The 20110-nt window shown below is 39.2% G+C and overlaps 1 protein-coding gene across 3 annotated transcripts in view; it reads left to right on the top strand.

Annotated features, from left to right (window-relative positions):
- Rnf175 (ring finger protein 175) overlaps positions 1–20110 on the top strand; it is a 56968-nt gene that overhangs the window by 17201 nt on the left and 19657 nt on the right. For all 3 annotated transcript variants that reach the window (XM_048813545.1, XM_048813544.1, XM_015484491.2), the window contains exons 4-5: positions 12939–13093; positions 18187–18294. In XM_048813545.1, the coding sequence (XP_048669502.1) occupies positions 12939–13093; positions 18187–18294 (263 nt within the window). The remainder of the gene's footprint in view (positions 1–12938; positions 13094–18186; positions 18295–20110) is intronic.

The raw sequence follows: 20110 nt of genomic DNA, 5'->3' as shown, positions 1-20110 counted from the left end.
AATGTATCTTGGCTTATGCATAAGCATGCATTTGTACTTTCAGTTCGCGTTTTGCTTTGAGCTGTTTCTGCTTAGTTAACTTTTAATAATAGTTAGAAATGTCCCAAACTATTGGCCTATACCTTGACTATTCTTTCTTGACTTACTGACTGGAACCGGTGCCATGGTTACGGCAAGTGGTTGACTTGTTATTAATTTTAATCAAACAAGAGTAAGAGCACAAACCATTGTGCACAGGAACAAGAACAAGTTGCCCAGTACCAAGCACTAATCTGTCTTCTTAACATTAATTTTTCTTCTCTAGATTTTAATTTAATTTCTCAAAAACTTCCTTGACAGGAATACAGGGAGTTTTTCATTAGACATTAACAATTTACACTCCACAGCTGAATCATTGCATTTAGAGCAAACAGATCTATTCTTTAGAAGTAGTTGCATTAATTGGGAAAGTCATGTTTTTTCCTTCATACTTAATGGTCATATGAGAAATCGCAACTATACTTATTAAAGGAATACAAAAACAAATCAGCCCATTCCCAGAAACATACTGCGCTCCTCCAGAGGATGGACGCCTTGCGCCATCCACCTCAGTAGGGCCTTGCCATTGCCTAAGTCAGGGGAGGGGCGCAGCAGGAAACGGTTCTCAAAGCACCAAGAGCTTATTCTAACACTGTTTTTGTTATTGTACTCTTCCTGAACAATATTTTTTTAAAAGCTGACCAAATGTACTAACCAATTTAATGTCTTTGGGCTGGATTTTGATGGACATATTTCCACAAATGCTGGCCTAAAAGTTCATCCAGCTCTTAAACTATTTCTCTTGGCACCTAAGATTATGTGGGACCTACCAGCCCTGCTGAGAACTCTGAACACATTTATGATTCATGCAGTTTTGCACTCTATTCATGAGGGGCCATATAATAAAGTTTATTTCCATGATTTGATATTGTAACCCTCATCTATTTTTAGTAACATATCAATATATATCATATTAATTATAATAACACTCATAATAATTATTAGTTATTACTATAATAATATATAAATTATAATATATTATAAATTTTTAAACAAATTGGTACTAGAGCCATGATAAGTGCTATTTGTATCTTAGTTATCTAGAGTGGTAATTAGTATTCTATCCTCTTTTGTGCAGTATAGCTCAGAGAATTTAAATAAGTTGGCCCAAGTCATATAACTTGTTAGTTGCAGAGAGAAGACTCAATGCCAACCCCACTTGTTATTTGCTCTTATATCAAAGACAAGCTCCTTAAATATCTCTGAGCCATGATTTCCTTATCTGCAAAGTTCAGGTACTTAAGGTAAGGATTTGTCTTGCAGAAAGATAAGATTTCACAACTCAGAAATATTTCCTTATGAGAATTTCTAGCATGGTGATTGACACATCCTGAGTGTTTAGTACCACTTGTTGATTCTGAATGCTTTCAAATGCTTTTTCTGAAGCCAGTTCCCTAGATTGCTTTTATGAGATGTTAAGAAGCAAGTTGACGAAGGGAAAAGTGCTGGCTTAGGAGCTGAAGACTCTAGCTACTCCTTTAACCACAGCAAGCCTCAGTTTCCTGGTATTTAAAATGATAGAATGTGAAAAAAATCAGAAGGATTTCTGGTTTCAGCTCCAACATGTGAAAAACTTGGTCATCACTCCCACAATAGAAGGAAAATTTTGAATAAACCAAATATCAAAAACTTTCCCTGAACCTGTCAGAGAATTGAGATCACAAGGAAAACCATCACCTTAAAATGTACAGAAATAGGTGAATGCAGGTAAGATCTGCTCCCTGGGAGCAAAAGCCATCAGAGCCATAGACTTGTAGGGACTTCGAGAATTGCTGAATATGGAGTGTAGACTAGTGCAAGAATGGAGAAGCTCTTGGGGGCCGCAGTCTTAGGGGAACCCCACATTTTCATAAATGTTAATTCCAGGATCCCTACCGGGTTCTCATAGTAAAAACCCAAGAGGAACCCTAGTATTTCTGGCAAGTGACCATTTTGAATTAGAACAGAATCTCTTCATAAAAAGGCCAATAACACAAGGGAAAAAGATTTCACCAGAAACTTGCGCAGTGCTAAGGGAGAGAGATTACCCACCCCACCTTCCTCGAGCCTTCCTATGTTGCCTAACAGCGTCAAAAAACTGAGAAACACCTGGGACGGTCATAGCCCAGTGACAAAAAGAGACTTAAACACGGGGTAGCAGAATTCCCCTGTTGACACAGCGCCCCGGCAGCCACACAGCTGGCCTACTAGTTCCTCCTGAGGGGCAGCAGTGTAGTGGCAGCCTGGGTGAGTTGGGGCCCAGGCAGCTAGCATGCCCTGCTGCCTCTTGAAGCCACCAGGCAGGCAGGGTGGTCCTGAAGTCCTGCAAGCCATGGCACACAGCCTTTGCTGGCCAGGCCTGGGCATGGTATGGACACCTACTTCAGACTCACTTTCCGTGCAGTGCTGCAGCTCAAAACCCATAAGCATAGACCATCTGACAACTTCAACCTCCCACCTCCTGACCTGCAGTGAGAAAGTGGAAGTTGGGCAGACCTGAATGGAAGTGGGGACTCAAGAGTTGACCAGTAGCTCACTTTTCCAAATCCTAATTAGCACAAGTTTGAACCAATAGCACTGGTACTTTTTTCCAACCCTACTTAGCCTAAGTTTGGACCATTAGCAGGATCCCAAGTGCTATGTAAACCTATAGACTGGCACACTCTGATGGAGAAAAACTGCTCTTGGGTCCCCCATTCCCTGCAAGTGTTCTGTTCCTGTGTCTATTCTTCAATAAATCCTACTCTTACGCTCACTCATCTTGATCTGTGGATTTCATTCTTCAAATTCAGAAGATAAGAACCTGGAAAGAAAAAGAAATTGATGGTGAGCTGCTGGGGTCCATACCAAGCCCACCATCAAGAACTGCAGCATTCTTGGCTGCGGAGACCTGCAGCCTTATGCAGACCCCACCCTGCAGCAGCCGTGGAGAAACTCCAGTCTCACCTGTCCCGCCCGCTGGCAGAAGCCAGTAATCAAGTTTCATCTCAAAAATTTCGGTTTCACTGCTACTTTACCACCACATCCAGGGGTGTCCGTGAAGTGCAGCAAGTTAGAGCTGAAAGAGCTTGTATAGATTCTATGTAAAAAGGTGTTTTTATGGAAACCCAGAGATAACAAACAAAGACACTAGTGGAAATTGAAGCCTCTGACACCTACAGCTAGAGCAAGCATTAAACACAGACCAGCTCCTAGTCAAATTAATACAAAACCTCACACTAATGGCCCATTTATTTCAACTCCCATCACCTAACCATGTCTGCTTTTCACTCAGAAATTACAAGTGACACTAAGAGGAGAAGTAACAGCCAAGAATTTTCCAAAATAAATGACACGCCAACCCACAGATCCAAGAAACTCAAACACCAAGTAAGATAATTATCAATAAGTCTATACCTAGGCATATCAAATTCACATTGCAGAAAGCCGCAGAAAGCCAAAGACAAAGAGAAAATCTTAAAAACAGCCAGAGGAAAAAAATTCAAACCCTCCCTATAAGGGAACAAGGGTAAGAATGAATCCGATTTGTACATACAAACCATAGAAGCAAGAAGAGAGCAGAGTGAAATAATGAAATCTTCAGGGAAAAGGAAACCCACTAACCCAGACTTCTAAATCCACAGAAATTATCCTTTACAAGAAGGATAATTTAAATAAGAAATAAAAACTTTCTCATTCTCAAACATAAAGGAGGAGAAGAAGGAATTCATCACCAGGAGATCTAACCTGCAAGAAATGTTAAAAGGCTCTTCAGAAGTAAAATGATGTAAGAAACTCAGATCTGTATACAGTGTCAGAGAAGGATAAATGTTGGCAAAATGAGACCTTTTATTCTTAATTGGTCTAATACATAACTATTCAAAGTATTAATAGTAACACTGCGTTGGAGTGTTATAGCATATGGATCAGTGAAGTGAAATACCATGGGAGGGAGGATTTGAGATTTCTGTTGTAAGCCGTCTGCCTACCAGGTGTGAAGCAATGCAGTGCTGTTTGGAAGTGGACTTGGGTTAGCTGTAAAGGTATACTGCAAACTCTAAGGCAACCACTAAAAATTTATTACAGTATAGTTGATATACTAAAGGAGAACAGAAAATGGAATCCATAAAATGCTCCCTTAAAACCAAAGAATACAAAGGAGTGTGGGACAAAAAACAATTGCAACAAATACAAAACAGTTATAAACATAGTATATATTGCTCCAGCTATACCAATACTCACTTCAAATGTGAACAGTCTAAATATATCAATTAGAATATAGGGATTTTCAAAATGGTTAAAAAAACACTAAGACCCAATTATAATGTCATTTGCAAGAAACCCACTTGGTAAAATACTGATAAATTAAAAGTAAAGGTACAGGGAAAGATTTGCAATGCTAAAACTAATCTAAAGAAAGTGTAACTAGCTATATTAATTTCAGACTAAGTTGCAGACTTCAGCCCAGGGAAAATGATCAGGAATAGGGAGAAATATACATAATGATAAAGGGGTCAGTTATTTAATAAAACACAACAATTCTCAATGTATATGCATCTAACACAAAACACCAAAATATATGTGGCTAAGATTGATACAACTGCAAGATAAATAGATAAATCCAATAATATAGTTGGAGATTTCAACACCCCTTTTTCAGTAGTGATAGATCTGACTGGCAGAGAATTAGTAACAATTGAGTTGATCTGAGCAACTCTGTTCATCAACTTGCTCTAGTTGATATTTATAGAATACTTCATCCAACAACAGTGTACACATTATTCTCAAGATCATAAGGAGCAGGGTGTAATGGCGCATGCCTATAATCCCAGCAGCTCAGGAGGCTGAGGCAGGAGGATCACAAGTTCAAAGCCAGTCTCAGTAACAGCAAGGAGCTAAGCAAGTCAGTGAGACCCTGTCTATAAATAAAATACAAAATAGAGCTGGGGATGTTGCTCAGTGGTTAAGTACCCCTGAGTCATTCCCTGGCGGAAGGAAGGAAGGTCACAAGGAGCAGTCACCAAGATGCCATGTTCTGAGCCATAAAACACCAAAACAAATTTAGAAGAATAGAAATTATACAAACTATGCTCTTAGTTCACAAACTAGAACTTAAAAACAGGAAACAGCTCAGAGAATGTGATAAATTATTTGGACATTAAATAACATATGGGTCAAATAACTCAAGAAATTAAAAATAATTTGAACTAAGTGAAAATTGAAACACAACTTATCAAAATTCATGAGATACAGTGAAAACACTACTTAAGTGGAAATTTAATAGCATTAAATATACATATTAGAAATTAAGAAAAATCAGAAATCTATAAGAATACATTTGAAGAAACTACAGGAAGAAGAATATTTAAGCCCATAGCAAACAGAAAACAAATGATAAAAATTAGATAATAAATCAGTGAAATTTTAAAATAAGAAACCAATAGAGGAAACTCAATAAAACCAAAAACTAGCTCTTTGAAAAACCTCAATAAATTTGATGGATCCATAACCAGATTAACCAAGAAGAAGAGAGAAAACACAAATTACTAATATCAGAAAAGAAAGATCATCATTACAGGTTTTATTGACATTAAAGGAAAATAAAGGTATATTATGAATAATCCTATGCCCATAAATTTGGGTAATTTAGAAGAAATCAATCAGTTCCTCGAAAGACATAAATTATATTAAAATTCACACAAGAGAAAAAGATAATCTTATTTGGTCTTTATTTTTAAAAAATGGAATGAAAAATTACTAACTTTCCCAAAAAGAAAGCACCAAGCCCAGATAGTTTTGCTAGTAAATCCTACCAAACATTTAAAGAAGAAATAATACCTGTTTTATACATTGTTTTCCAGAAGTTAGAAGCAAACTCATTCATTGATGCCAGAAATACTCTTCTGTCAAAACAAGATTATAAGAAAGGGAAAGTATAAACCAATATCTCTTACAAATATAAGTTCAAAAACCCTCAACCAAATATGAGCAAATCCAATATAATAGTAAGAAAAACCTTATACACCATGACCAGGTGAGACTTATCCCCTGTATGAAAAAGTAGTTCAACAATTAAAAATCAATTTATGTAATCAATCATACTAAAAGTCTTCAGAAGAAAGTCTTATTGCTTATCAATAGATGTAGAGAAAGCATTGAACAAGGTCCAACACACGTTTATATCAATATTCTCTACAAACTGAAAATAGGGGTAGCTTCTCAACTTGATAAAGAATACCAACAAAAACCTACAGATTACATAGTTAATGATGAAAAACTAAATGGTTTCTCCCTAAAACAGACACTCCTATTCACTCCTATTCAACCTTGTACTGGTAACACGTAGTTCAATAAGAAAGTAAAAGGAAATTAAAAGTATACAGATTGGAAAAGAAGCAGAAAAAAATTCTTTCATTGCAGATTACACGATTGTCTACATAGAAAACCTCAAAAAGACAACAACAATAAAAACTCCTGGAACCAAGAAGGGATTATAGCAAAGTTGCAAGACACAAGATCAATATACAAAAATCAAATGATTTCTTATTTACTAGCAATAAGCAATGGAATTTGAATTAAAACACAATAAAAGGGAAATACACAGGTATAACTCAAACAAAATATGCACAGGATCTATATGCAGAAAACCAAGAAGTCCTAAAATAAATGGAAAGATATTCTGCATTCATGAATTGGAAGTTTCAATACTGTTTAGGTATTCTTCCCAACTTTATAGAGTCAAGATGAGCCAATCAAAATTCTGGTAAGCTAGTCTGTGAACATCAAACAAAGCAAAATGATTCTACAGTTTATACAGAAAAGTAAAGACACAAAATAGATAATTTAACACCGAAGAAGAGTAAAGTGGAAGGAATAACACTATATAACTTCAAGACTTACTGTATGGAAATAGTAATCAGTGTGGTATTGGCAAATAATAGACATTAGATTGCTGGCCTATGATGGAGGACCCACAGGTAGACCCTCACATGGTCAACGTCAACCCGTTCTATGACAGAGGATCAGAGACACTTTGATGGACAAAGAAGAGTCTTTTCAAATAGATTCATGATAGAACATTGGCCTTCCAAACAAACAAGAAAAAATTAATCTTGACACAAAGTCAATATTTTTCACAAATATTCACAAAAATTCTCAAAGTGGATCTTCAACCTAAATGTAAAACTTTTAAAAGGTGACATAGGAAAAAAACTTTATGTGAACTTGGGTTCGGTGATGAGTGTTTAGACATGACATTGAAAGCATGATCCATGAAAGAAAATTGGTAAGTTGGATTTTATTGAAATTAAAAACTGTTCTGTAGAAGATACTGATAAGAGAATTAAAAAAAAAAAAACCACAAGCCACAGACTGGGAGAAAATATTTGCAATCAAACATTTAAATAAAAGACTAATATTCAAAATATACTTGAAACTCAACCTAAAAAAGCAACTAATTTTAAAAATGGCAAAAGATCTAAAAAAACACACTATCAAAAAAGATGGACAGATGGCAAATAAGTATATGAAAAGAATCTCATCATCATGTCCTAGGAATTTACAAATTAAAACAACAATAAGATACAAATGATGCAAGAATGACTAAAATTCATCAGTCAAGAACCTGACAATATCAAAAGCTAATAAGAATGCAGAGGAGCAGGAACTCCTGTTGAAAATAAAGAATTGGAAAGTCACTTTTGGAGGAAATTTGGCAGTCTCCTACAAAGCTATTTGTAGTTTTACCATATGATCCATATGTCACTGTACTAGGCATTTATTTACCCCATTAAAATGAAGACTCTTCATGCAAATATTTATGTCACCTTTATCCATGGTCACCCAATCCAGAAGCAACTAAGACGTCATTTAAAAGCTGAATAAACAAGCAAACTGCGATACAGCCATGCAGTGAAACACTCTTCAACAACAAAAAGAAAGAAGTTGTCAGGCCATGAAGAAACATGAAGGAACCTTGGTGATACAACCCAGTATAAAAAGGATACATACTGCACGTTTCCGGTTATATGACATTCTGAAGACTAAAACTGCACAGTAAATTGATCCGTGGTTGCCAGTGCTTCAGAGGGAAGAAGGGGAGGAAGCAAAGCAGTAAAGTTATTCTGTCTGATACTATAATTGTGACTATAAGACATGATGCATTTGTCAAGTCCCATAGAACTGTATGTTGCCAAAAGTGGACTTTAAGGTATGGACGCTTTAAAAAGTCAGTTAGGGAGTTGAAGAATCTCAGGGAGAAATGCAGACCATGGCAAAATAATGTAACTGCATTGCAAGGGTCTGAAACAACTTTGATAAAGAGGATGGTGGATGGAGGTCAGGGGTACAGATCTAAGTAACTTTGAAAATGAGCAGTCTGAAAATTAAGGCAATGGGAACTGCACATAAGCACTGTACTCTGGTTGATAAAGTTATTTCCCAATTGGAGAAGGGCTTAGCAATCCTAACACAGCTGTATGTGTACACTGGAATGGAACAATTAAGTAAATAGGTGACAAATAGTGGAAACCAGGTTACTTGCTGATCGAGTGGGAGTTTATACATAAGCAAGTGAATGAAATTAGAAAAAAGTAGGAAATGCACACACATGTGAATAGCTCTGTATGCTAACAGTATTGCTATTTGTAAAAATTTTTTATAACCTAAAGGTATTATTTTCACATAATTTCAAACATAATTCAGACCATGTATTTAAGAAGAAAGGGACTAATTCATAAAGCCCAGAATATTTTCAGATACAACTTTTAACAAATATGTCCCTCTTCTAAAGTGATCATTTAATCTGTCCAGACAGATTATGTTCTGTGGTCTGTAGAGCTGGATAATTCAGAGCAGCTTATTATAAATACTTAAAACAAAGGAAATGATTTACTTTAAAAAATAAAGTAAAAAAATATAATATTAACTGTTCCTTTGTGATGTCAAAAAATGCAAATAGAAAGTGAGTAGAAGGAAAAAAAATTGTATTTTGCTTGGGATATGGCCAAATACCTGCATTGTTCCAGAAAGCCACATTTTTAGCACCATGTAGACCAACCATATGAATATTTGAATTTTTCTCTTTACAGCTGACAATCTTGATATGGTGCAGACGTTGGCAGAACTTCGAAGTTAAATTATTTCCAAACGCTTTTAATAGCATTTAATTAAAAATAAAATTTCTTTTAATACCACTCTCTCCACCCTCCCTTAAGTGCACCTACTTTTCATATTTTCAGGAAGTAGGGAGCACGGTGCCAAGAAAGAATCTTTCTATTACTCTTCAAATTAAAAGAAGGCCTTACAATTACCTCCACAGAATTTCGGTTTCAGATGCACTATTAACTGGCCTCAATACACAGGCAAATAATTTGTCACAGATTGAAACCCTGCTGTCTTTAAATCAACTTCCTGTCTATTAATAGCCGTGAAACACTAGGAAATTTTTTTTAAATGTGGCAAGACACAAATACATTCATTCTTAACATATGTTCTTATATACGTACACAACATTACAGAATCTTATTTAAGAGTTAAATAACAAAATCAACTATCGGGATTGATTTGGAGAGAGAGGCATGGACCAATTGAATTTCTAAGGGTGTAGAGGTTCCTCCCTTTCTTCTTGCTCGATTTAGGTCCACACTTTCATCTATTATCTTTGTGCTGAGAGCAGCAGGGTTTTCTGGAGTTGTGTATTTCCATAACACTTTTCTGCTTACCTCTGAGCATCCCTCTGCTCTCCCGGAAACCCATCCACACCCACACACAAATGGTTGCAGATAGTGAGTATTTGCAATGCAAAGGAAATGAGCATTGCATAACTTCTTCCTTTCCCTTTTTAATATTGCATGGCATTCTCATTGTGTACGATTAGACAGATGAAAGATATCTTTGTTTTGACTTGATCTGCAGTCCTTTTCACATTCATTACATGCATGGTAACAAGGAAAAAACCATGGTACCTTTGGGCACCATCTGATTCATCAGGAAATTCTTCCTGCTATGATGTATGGGTGGGGAGAATGTGCGTAATATGGTCCAGATGCACAGGCTGCCCTTCGCCAGCAATGCAGATGTGTTTTATACACACATGCCCAGATGGTGACCCTTCTGGCATTAGTAATGTTTTCCAGACACCAAGCTTCCTCTTTTGCATGTAAGTGCCTCGATTTCACATTTTCATGTGTTTATTTATGAGGCACAGCATTCCTACATTTCACATGTGGCAGTTACTATTAAAAATGAGAAGTTTAAACTGCTCTGGAAATTGATAAAGAATCATTTAAATTGCTATGAAATGGGGCCCTCATTTCAAAATAACTTTTCGTACAACTATTGAATTCATATTGCAAATCTCTGACCCTTCTCTTTGCATGTTGATAAAATATGGTGCTGGGTATACAACTTAAAGATACTTAAGAAATTAAATATTTGCATATATAATGCATAGTAATGATTTTTAGCTTTCCTTTCATTTTGATCTCCAAAGCCTATTTTAAAAAGTAGTTATTCATTGTTAATTATTAATTAAATACAGATATCAACTAAGAGCAATTTGGGATCTTCCAGAAATGGTTCATTCTTATAAATCCACAGGGAGGGAACCCATTTTTTAAAAATATAGTCCAACTGTAGCTCCAAACTATTGTAGATTTCAACTCTGTTGATTTGAAGAAATGGATCAGTCTTACAAATTTTGGCTCATGATCCAAAGCATTTTGATGAATTAAATTGAACTGACTCAACTTTTATTCAAAGAACTCATCATTTTTATGGGGAGAAGATAAAAAAGAAATCGTTATTACATGAAAAATACAAATGACAGATGATCCAATTTTGAAGGATGAAATATCAAAAGTAATAGAGTTTTAAAAGTTAGAAAATGTATAAATTATGATAGAAAACTTTCTCTGTAATCATCTAACAGGGAAGAAATAACCACAAATACTGAGGAGCTCTTTCTAAGGGGCTGTAATTTTTATTGTCAATGCCAGAGAGGGTCAAGGTTGCTCATGCTGAGTGTGAAGGTCAGTAGAGCTTGAATCCTACTCATCTAGATGTGGTTCCAGGTCTTCATGAAAATATTCTGCTTCCTTGAATAAAAATTGTACCACCTGTATAGATATACTTATCTCGGTGTCATAAATAAAGACTATAACTCAGTCATTAAGTTGGACCACACACACCTCATAGGATAGAAAATTGAGGCAATTATCTAATTCAGAAGAGTAAAAAATATTTCCTTTTCCATGAAAATATTCCCTGGAATTTAAAATCAAAACAAAAATTAGGTTATAGGATATCCCCCTGTGAACTCTCCAGATATTCATATCAGATTTGTTCCTTGGGTATTTTGGTTCAAGTGCATATGTATAATAACAATCTGAATGTTCTCTGAAAGATCTAGAGCAATTCTCGGACTCCAGATCTTCCGTTTTCAGGGAGGCGGCATCAAAATGAAAATAAAGAACCCGGGAAACACCTCCTTGTCCAACAATGAAAGCAGATGGCTATGACGTTGCCTTTTTAACTCACATTTTGAAGACCTGTCCAGTAGTTTCTGTTGTTGACCTTACAAGTCAAGGTCAAGCCCTTATTTAAAGGAGCCAAAAATGTACACACGGACTTTTCTCCTAAACCTTCCCCTTTTGCCACAAAGGTTAAGAAGTGTTAGGAAAACAAATGACATTAGCCTTCTTTATACTCAGGATGATGAGTATGAGATGCACAAATCCGAATAACTCTTCCCACATCCAGGCAGGTGTCATTTACCAGTGATGGGACTCTTCACTGCCAAATCAGCATCCAGATTCAGAATCCTCCACAGAGTGCTGCAGGTGCCACTGAAAATTAACTTCTACACTTGGAGACAAAACCTCTTTGCCATTCCCTTTATGTTCATTGTGAGCAAATAATAGGTAATTAGTCTGAATGGGTAACATATAAAAGACCAGAGGTTACTGCTATTGTCCAAACCTCTCTGCCTCTCCAAAGAGAGAGGACTGGCTGGCCTTAGGTCTTCTCTAAAAAGAAGGACTATTACTACGGTACCCTTGTCAAGTCAGTGACTCACACAGCCCATGGGATTGGGGACAGCCAGGTTAAAGGACCCTCTGCAGGTTACTTGAACTCGGGTCAATGACATAGTCCACAAAGGGGTTATACAGAGAAGAAAAAGAGTAATCCACACATTGGGCCACCTGGAAAAGGTACCAGCCACCAAAGAAGAGAGACTGGTGAGATGCAGATCCAACAGTCAGGGCAAGGTCGCTAAGCTGCAGAGCACACTGGGACGGCAGGTAGAACACGTCCCAGAGTTATCCCAGAGCTACCTTTAAGTCACTGTCACTTCCTCCTTTGGCACCGCTGTGCACTTTCACATGGGCACGTGATAGCTCTGGGTAACGCAGCATGGTTCTCAGGGTTTCCTGCCCAGCATCTCCTTTGATTAGCCCAGGCATCAGTATCCCCAATTTTATAGCTCTAGGGAGACCTGTATGTCCAAAACACATTGCTGTTGAGGCCCCAAATGGCTTCTGAAATAGTGAGATGAAAGGAGGTGACAGAAGATGGATATTTTGGATTGTCACCCATTTGAATATCAGATGGACGCACCAGTTCACTCCATAGCTTGGCATGTGTGGGAAAAGATCATGATTGAACGGTGAACCAGTTGCTTGGTGCAGGCATGATGGTAAAGGCATGCCCCACAGAGCAGATTCTGAGTGTCATGGAGACACTGTGGTTAGAGTTAGCTCAGTGGCAGAACTTGTACTTGGCATGCACGAGGCCCAGGGTTCAATCCTCAGCACCAAAAGATAATTTTAGAAAAACAATAATGGAAATGCCATCCAGGCCCTCGGTCACTGAAGGAGTCTTTCTGTTCATTTCTCTGACAGCTGGTAACCTTGCTGCAGATGTGGGTCGTCCCTTTGTATTTTACGATAAAGCTTTACTGGTGGCGGTTTCTATCCATGTGGGGAATGTTCTCGGTGATCACCAGTTATATCCTCTTCAGAGCTACCCGAAAACCCCTCTCAGGGAGAACACCACGGTATGTATTGCATTCCTTCCTTCCCCAAGAGCCCCTTTATTTTAAAACTTAAAAGGTATATTGGACGTCCTTTTCCCTAGGAAGGTGAGGGGAGGCGGTTACACTTCCTCTGAACTTCTTTTACTTTTGTTATCAAAACTATTTGGAGACTAGCTGTACTAGTCTTCATTCACACTCCTTATCTAATGGTGATTCAGACATGCCTGTAAAATTTATAACTTCAGGTATGAGCTCATGAAGGCCAGGAGAAAGAGAAGTGAAACTGTTTCTTAAAATTTTCTAGAGCACTGTTTGCATGATTATTTTTAGCTCAGCAAATAGAGCAAGAGTTGAAAGTTTATGCTTCAACCTGAAAATATATATTATAAGTAAGAGGCAAACATTACTCTCACAAGAATTTTTTGTTTTCTTTTTTTGTTTGTTCGGTTTTGGGTACTGGGGATTGAACCCAAGGGTACTTAACCCCTGAGCCACACCCCAGTCCTTTATTGTATTTTAGTTAGAGACAGAATCTCACTGAGTTGCTTAGGGCCTCACTAAGTTGCTGAGACTGGCTTTGAACTCGCAATCCTCCTGCCTCAGCCTCCCAAGCTACTGATTACAGGCATGTGCCACCAAGCCCGACTCATAAGGATCATTTAATTGCTATTGCTAATCTCTTCAGATTGATAGACTTCTGTTGTATCATGCACAAATCTTAAGAGCTTATAATGTGCCTACAGGTTTGTTCTTACTTGTTCTGGGCGAGATACAAATCACCAAGACAAAACTACAATGAGATAATGAAAAAGTATATAAAATTACTTTATATACTTTTTTTTATAAACTAATTTTTTTATAAAATTATTTTGACTTTTTGTGGAGAATAAATCATAAGCTTCTGTGTAATAGTTTCATGATTACTTACCCATTTAGATGTTTTATTATCCTGTAAAATAGTAGGAGAGATAAACATTAAACTTTCCCTTCTAGAGAAGAAGATGCAGGGAGATATATAAGATAAATATGATGATAAAAATTGAAATTCAAATATACCAACTCAGGTTTATGAGTATTTTAATTCCACTTTGGGAAGAGCTTTGTGGCAGTGTTAGATCTTCTGACACCAGCCAGGTTGGGGTCTTGGACAGCCATTGTACAACCCCATTTACCCATCAGTAAAATGGAAACATCACAATCTTTCTCCTTCTTACAATGTGTTATAAGTTAATTAAGATTTAAAGTGCTCTGAGCTTTGGATGAATCCAGATGTACCTGTCTCTCTATATTCATCATATAGAACAGGATCTGTATTGTATTTGAATGAGGCCCACATGCCCACTGTATAATGAATCACCCTAGCTAAATACAGCGTTTCTGGACCCATCAGTTCACCCAGTGCAGAGGAAGTTTGTTACAAGAAGCATCACGTGCTGCTTCATCTTCATGGCTGACATTTCAGATGGCCAAGGTATCACGCCATCTGCTTCTCATGCACATAGCAGATCCACCTCAGCTTCTTCCTGCCTGGCCAGCTCTGCCCCCTGGAGTACCATCTGAGAGCCAAGAGCTGTCATTAGATCCAGCTGCCATTGGAGGAGACAAAAATGGGAGAGGCTAACAAGGGCCTATTCTAGAAAAGCAGCAAGATAAAGGGGCCCCTCTGTATGAGGGGTAGTAGGCCTTTGATTTTTTTTTATGGGCCTTTGATTGCTCATGTTGCATATGAGTCACATCTTAGCTGCCTGCCATTTGGAAGCAGAGGATTTCCCTCCAGGCTAGGTAAGCTGGGCAAAGCAAGTCAACATTGGTGCAAAAGGTAAATTCAAGAAGTATGGTCTCCAGCACCAACAGAATTTGAAACTCAGCTGTTCCTCCACTGGAGCACGCCAAGCCCCTGCTGTGGTACAGAATACCAGAGAAGGGGAAGTGAATTTCCTCTTTACTACTATAGTTGGGTTGTTTGGCAAGCAATGAAGTTTAAGCTCAATTAAAAAAAAAAAAAAGAACAGGCCACACACAAGCCACCGAGAATTCAACTTGGCCACATCAGTTGTAACCCAAGGTCAAGCTCTCATTTGGATGCTGCTTGGCCTCCAATAACACAATTGCTCAATAGCTTCAGAGGTGTAAGTTTGAGTCATGAGAAAGTTCTGGACTCTACTATTTCTGGAAACTTGTATCCCAATAAACTGGAAGATTATGATGTGGAAAATCTAACACATTCACAACAATGTTGAAGCATATTGAGCATTAATGTGTTTAGGCCCGTTTTTTTTGGGGGGGGGTGTACTAAAGACTGAACTCAGGGCACTTAACCACTGAGCCATGTGCCAAATCCTTTTTATTTTTCCTTTTGAGTTAGGGTCTCAGTAAGTGCTTAGGGCCTTGCTTAGCTGCTGAGGCTGGCCTAGAACTTTCGATCCTCCTACCTCAGCCTCCAGAGCCACTGGGATTATAGGCGTGCACCACCATGCCCATCATGTGCCGGTCTTTTTTTTTTTAACATTTTAAATTTAAGTTCTAATTAGTTATACATGACAGAAGAATGTTCTTTGATACATCATACATAAATGGAGTATGACTTCTCATTTTTCTGTTGTACATGATATAGAATCACACCAGTTGTGTAATTATATATGCACATAAGGTAATAACGTCTGATTCTTTATTTTATTTTCTTAATCCCATATTCTCTCCCCTCCCTTCACGCCCCTCTGTCTAATCCAGAGTACCTCTATTCTTCTCTAGACACCCCCCCACACTTATTGTGAATTAGCATCTGCATACCAGAGATAACATTTGGCCTTTGGTTTTTGGGGATGGCTTGTCATGCTTAGCATGATATTCTCCAGTTCCATCCATTTACTGGAAAATGCCATAATTTCATTCTTCTTTAAGTCTGAGTAATATTCCATTGTGTATATGTACTACATTTCCTTTATCCATTCCTCTGAGGTCTTTTAAACACGAATCCATCATCTCACTATATCATCATCATAATCATCATTATAATCTTCAGTAGGACGTCAAGAGTTGGCAGTATATAACCTTACTTTACAAATGATGCAGTCATAGGAAGAAATGCCAAGTAAGTTGACCAAAGTCCACAGGCGGTGAGTGGCCAGCCCAGGGTCAACCAAAGGCTACTAACGCAAAACAGGCTGTGGGTTCATGAAATCAACAAACTCTTCTGCACAGACAGACCTTGTAGTTCAAAAAGCTGTTAGTCCTGGAACCTCTGCCACACTGGCACAGCTTTGAGAGAGGCCCCTCAAGGCAAGAACAGGGTGTGCCGAGTGCTTGAGGGTGCAAGGAGCACAGCCTCTGGTGTTGGCTGGCCGTGGGGGCTAGTGGGAGGACCCCTTAGAGCTTGCCCACTTCCCCATCATCACCCCTTTTAGCAACAAACTCCCCCCTTGATCTGGCTGCACTGAGATCCAAACTGCTCAACACAAGCAAATCCAAAGAACCTGTGGCCCAAGTGTCACTGTGGCAGAAAGACCCCCAAAGCCCCCTCTGGCCTGCCCCACCTCACAGTACCGTAAGCCAGCCCAATGCAGCCTTGCAAGTGCCCAGCTCCACAGGGTCCACCAGGCCTGCAGCTCCCACAGGACAGGAGTACACCCAGGGAGGAAGTGCCTGCTCACACAAACCTTAGGTGTTGGTTTATTGAAAGGGAGAAAGCATCTCACTACAGAAATGATCTAAATGGCCATTCATTTCTCACGCTGGCCCACAAGCCCCATTAAACCATAATGGTACAGAAAGGCCCAACTACTGGAACTCGATGAAAGAAAGCATCTTTTAAAACCAAAGCTTGCAACAGTGACATCATAGAGCTTAAGCATTCAGTGCATTGGCCCCAACGGGGAGCGAGCTGGAAGGGAGAGGCTCGGAGGCCAGAGGATGGGGCGGAATCTCCAGTGAGATTCTGAGTGTGGTTTTGGTGTTGGGTGAAGGGAAGGGAAAGGGCAAGGGCCAAGCAAGCCTCCTGCCACTGTTCATCCTGTGAGCCATGTTCCAGCCACCCCTGTATTGTCTTCAGGCACCAAAGACAAGCCCCCAGCTTCTTCCCTCACTCCCTGCTCCAGTGGGCTTCGCCCTCCGCCATGGCCCACCAGGAGCAGAACTGGACTCTCAACCTCTTCCCTCAGCCTCCTAGGCCTTGCTGCTGTTCTTCTAAAGGCTTTTACAGTCAGGGAAGACGGAAACAGGCAGGGAGCAGGGCTCCCTCCAGCTTCCTCTCTCTCCCTCCATCCTTACCTCCCCCTAGTCCCTGTGAGAAGAGGGAAGGCCTCGGGGCCTCCTGGTGAATCATGGGCTGTGCACATGACCTGTTCACATAGCAGAAGTCAAGGCTCGAGTGCTCTTGTGATTGCTTCCCCAGGGCTACAAGAGGGACTTTTGGGGTGAGTAAGGAGGGCTGGGCCCACGACTGAGCTAGGGTTCCAGGGGCGACACCGCAGGAGGGAAGTGGGACTATTGGAGGGGGGCTCTCCTCTCTTGACTTCTCCCATGATACTTTGCTTCCCTCAGAAGCAACTCCTGCCAAAACCACTCTAAAGGAAGCCTTCAGCCACAGGAGAGGGTGGGGAGGGGAAGGCAGGGTCCCAGGTAGAGGAACACTTCCTGAAAGTCATGATTACGTGACAGACATAGAGAAGCTAAAATGCTTATACCAAGAAACACATGAGCATGAGGGTAGCTTTTATCCACTTGCTGCTATTAGATTAAAACTGTAGATTATTCTTTCTTTTTAAGTATTTTTTAGTTGTGGATGGACACAATACCTTTATTTTATTTATTTATTTATTTATATGTGGTGCTGAGGCTTGAACCCAGTGCCTCACATGTGCTAGGCAAGTGCTCTACCACTGAGCTTCAACCTCAGCCCCAAAACTGTAGATTATTCTTGAATTCAGTGTATGTGTGTGTGTGTGTGTGTGTATACACACACATGTATACTTATGTGTATCTACTTCTATACTTATGTTCTGTATAGTATGTACTACATCAAATTCTAGAAACTAAGAGTTGATTTGTAACAATGTTTGAAAAAGATAAAATACTTTATGTCACGTGCCATGTTTCTCCCTATTTTTCATTTACAGATTGGTGTACAAATGGTTCCTCCTAATCTATAAGCTCAGCTATGCATTTGGCATTGTGGGTTACTTGGCTATCATGTTTACAATGTGTGGATTCAACTTATTTTTCAAGTAAGTGTCTCCAATTTTAGGATATGGCTGTCTCAGCACTTGCTTGAAATAGTCACCTGACCGTGTTCTCTCATCTGGGAGCATCTGGACCTGTCATGTTCCAGGAACAGAATTTTTATAGTAGATATCCACACATCATCTTATTATTGGGGGAATCCCAAGAAAAGGAGCACTCCACAAAACAAAAGAAAAAGAAATTAAATTAGGATCTTTAAAGAGAATCTATATACTTGATCTACAAATTTGAAACAACACAATTGAAAGTGGGTCTCCAGGGGTGGTAGAGCAAATCCTTACTGAACTACAAGGTTCCCCTGTGAAATTCTAGAGTCCAGACCTCCTTCACACGCCTTCTTCCTTAAAACCTTTAGAACTTCACTGCCCAATATGGTGGTCATGTGACCACCAAGCATTTTAAAGACAAAATAAAATGCCATTAAGTGTAAAATACATACTGGATTTCAAAACCAGAATGAAAAATATTTTTATTGAATACATATTGGAATGATGGTATTTTAAATACAGGTGGGATAAATTTTATCTGTTTCTTTTTACTTTTTTAAAGGTGAACACATTTAAAAGATTTAAAATTGCAGTCACGTATCTGTCATTTACTGATGAGAATACGTTTTTGAGAAATGCGTTGTTAGGCAATTGCGTCATTGAGAGCCCTCACACAGTGTATTTACACAAACTAAGACAGACACCGTGTCACTAGGTGATATTTTCTTATGGAACCATCGTGATCCATGAGTCCATAATTGAAATGTCATTATGCAGCTCACAGCTGTGTTTCCACTGGACAACACTGGTCTCCATTGAAAATATGTCAGAATTTTGTTGTTAGTATCATGAAATCTGTTGTTGGGGAAAGTTGAAAAAGGAGAAGTGGGTACTTAGAAAATTGCAGAAGGAAAAACCAGAAGAGAAACGCTTTTGAGAAATAAAGGAAACTGGGATAACGGTGTCTATGACTCAGTTCTGTGCCCCCACTTGGAAGGAGCTTGCTGGATTGTGCTGTGATGAGATTCTCACAGGCAGAGCTGAGGCTAGTGGTTGCTATTGTATTAAGATTCTTCTCTATGAGCTGCAGGTTTGTTACTATACTTTTTATCAATAAGCTTTTAAATCCAAACTGCCCTGCAGGTGGAGGGAAGATGGTCTTTATCTCTCCACTACCCTAATCCTCAAATACACCCAAGCAAATCCTGAAAGGACTCACATCACCAAAAAAAAAAACAAAGAATCTATCTCCTAAATCTACAAAGCTTTCTGCTTTTACCATGTTCTCCTTAAATTAACAGAGCACAAAAGCAATCAAAAAGAGATTCTAGACACAGACCACCCAACTCTGCTCCATGTTCTGCTCTGTCTCCAGTGAGTCCCAGCAGGCCACCCAGGCTTTGGAGATTGTCTTACAAATCTAATAAAGCAAATGTGCAAGGATTAAGATTCATTCAGTTTTTAAAAGAGATCTTTCCCTTTAAAAGGAGGGGCATGATCACAAAAGAATCCTAGTGAATTTAAAATATGATTCAAGAACTTCATCAATACCAGCGGCGACAGAAACAGTTGGTCTCCTGGTAGGGGGGGTGAGGCACAGACACCCGAGTCTCCTCGATTTGTCGTCGAGCCAGAGGGGAGGAGCTGGGCCACCGCCAGCGCCCGGAGCAGGCCCAGCGGCTCGCCAGCGTGGTGACCGCGTGACCCCAATTGGAGAGGGGGCGGAGCGGAGCCGCCACCCGCACCCGCAAGGTGGGCAGACCCGCGACCCAGTGGTACATGGGCGTGGTAGGAGGGGCAGGGCAGAGCCGCC

The sequence above is a fragment of the Marmota marmota genome, unplaced genomic scaffold (genome assembly GCF_001458135.2).
Source record: "Marmota marmota marmota unplaced genomic scaffold, marMar, whole genome shotgun sequence".
NCBI classification, from domain to species: Eukaryota; Metazoa; Chordata; class Mammalia; order Rodentia; family Sciuridae; genus Marmota; species Marmota marmota.
This window is presented reverse-complemented; position numbering and strand designations above follow the sequence as displayed.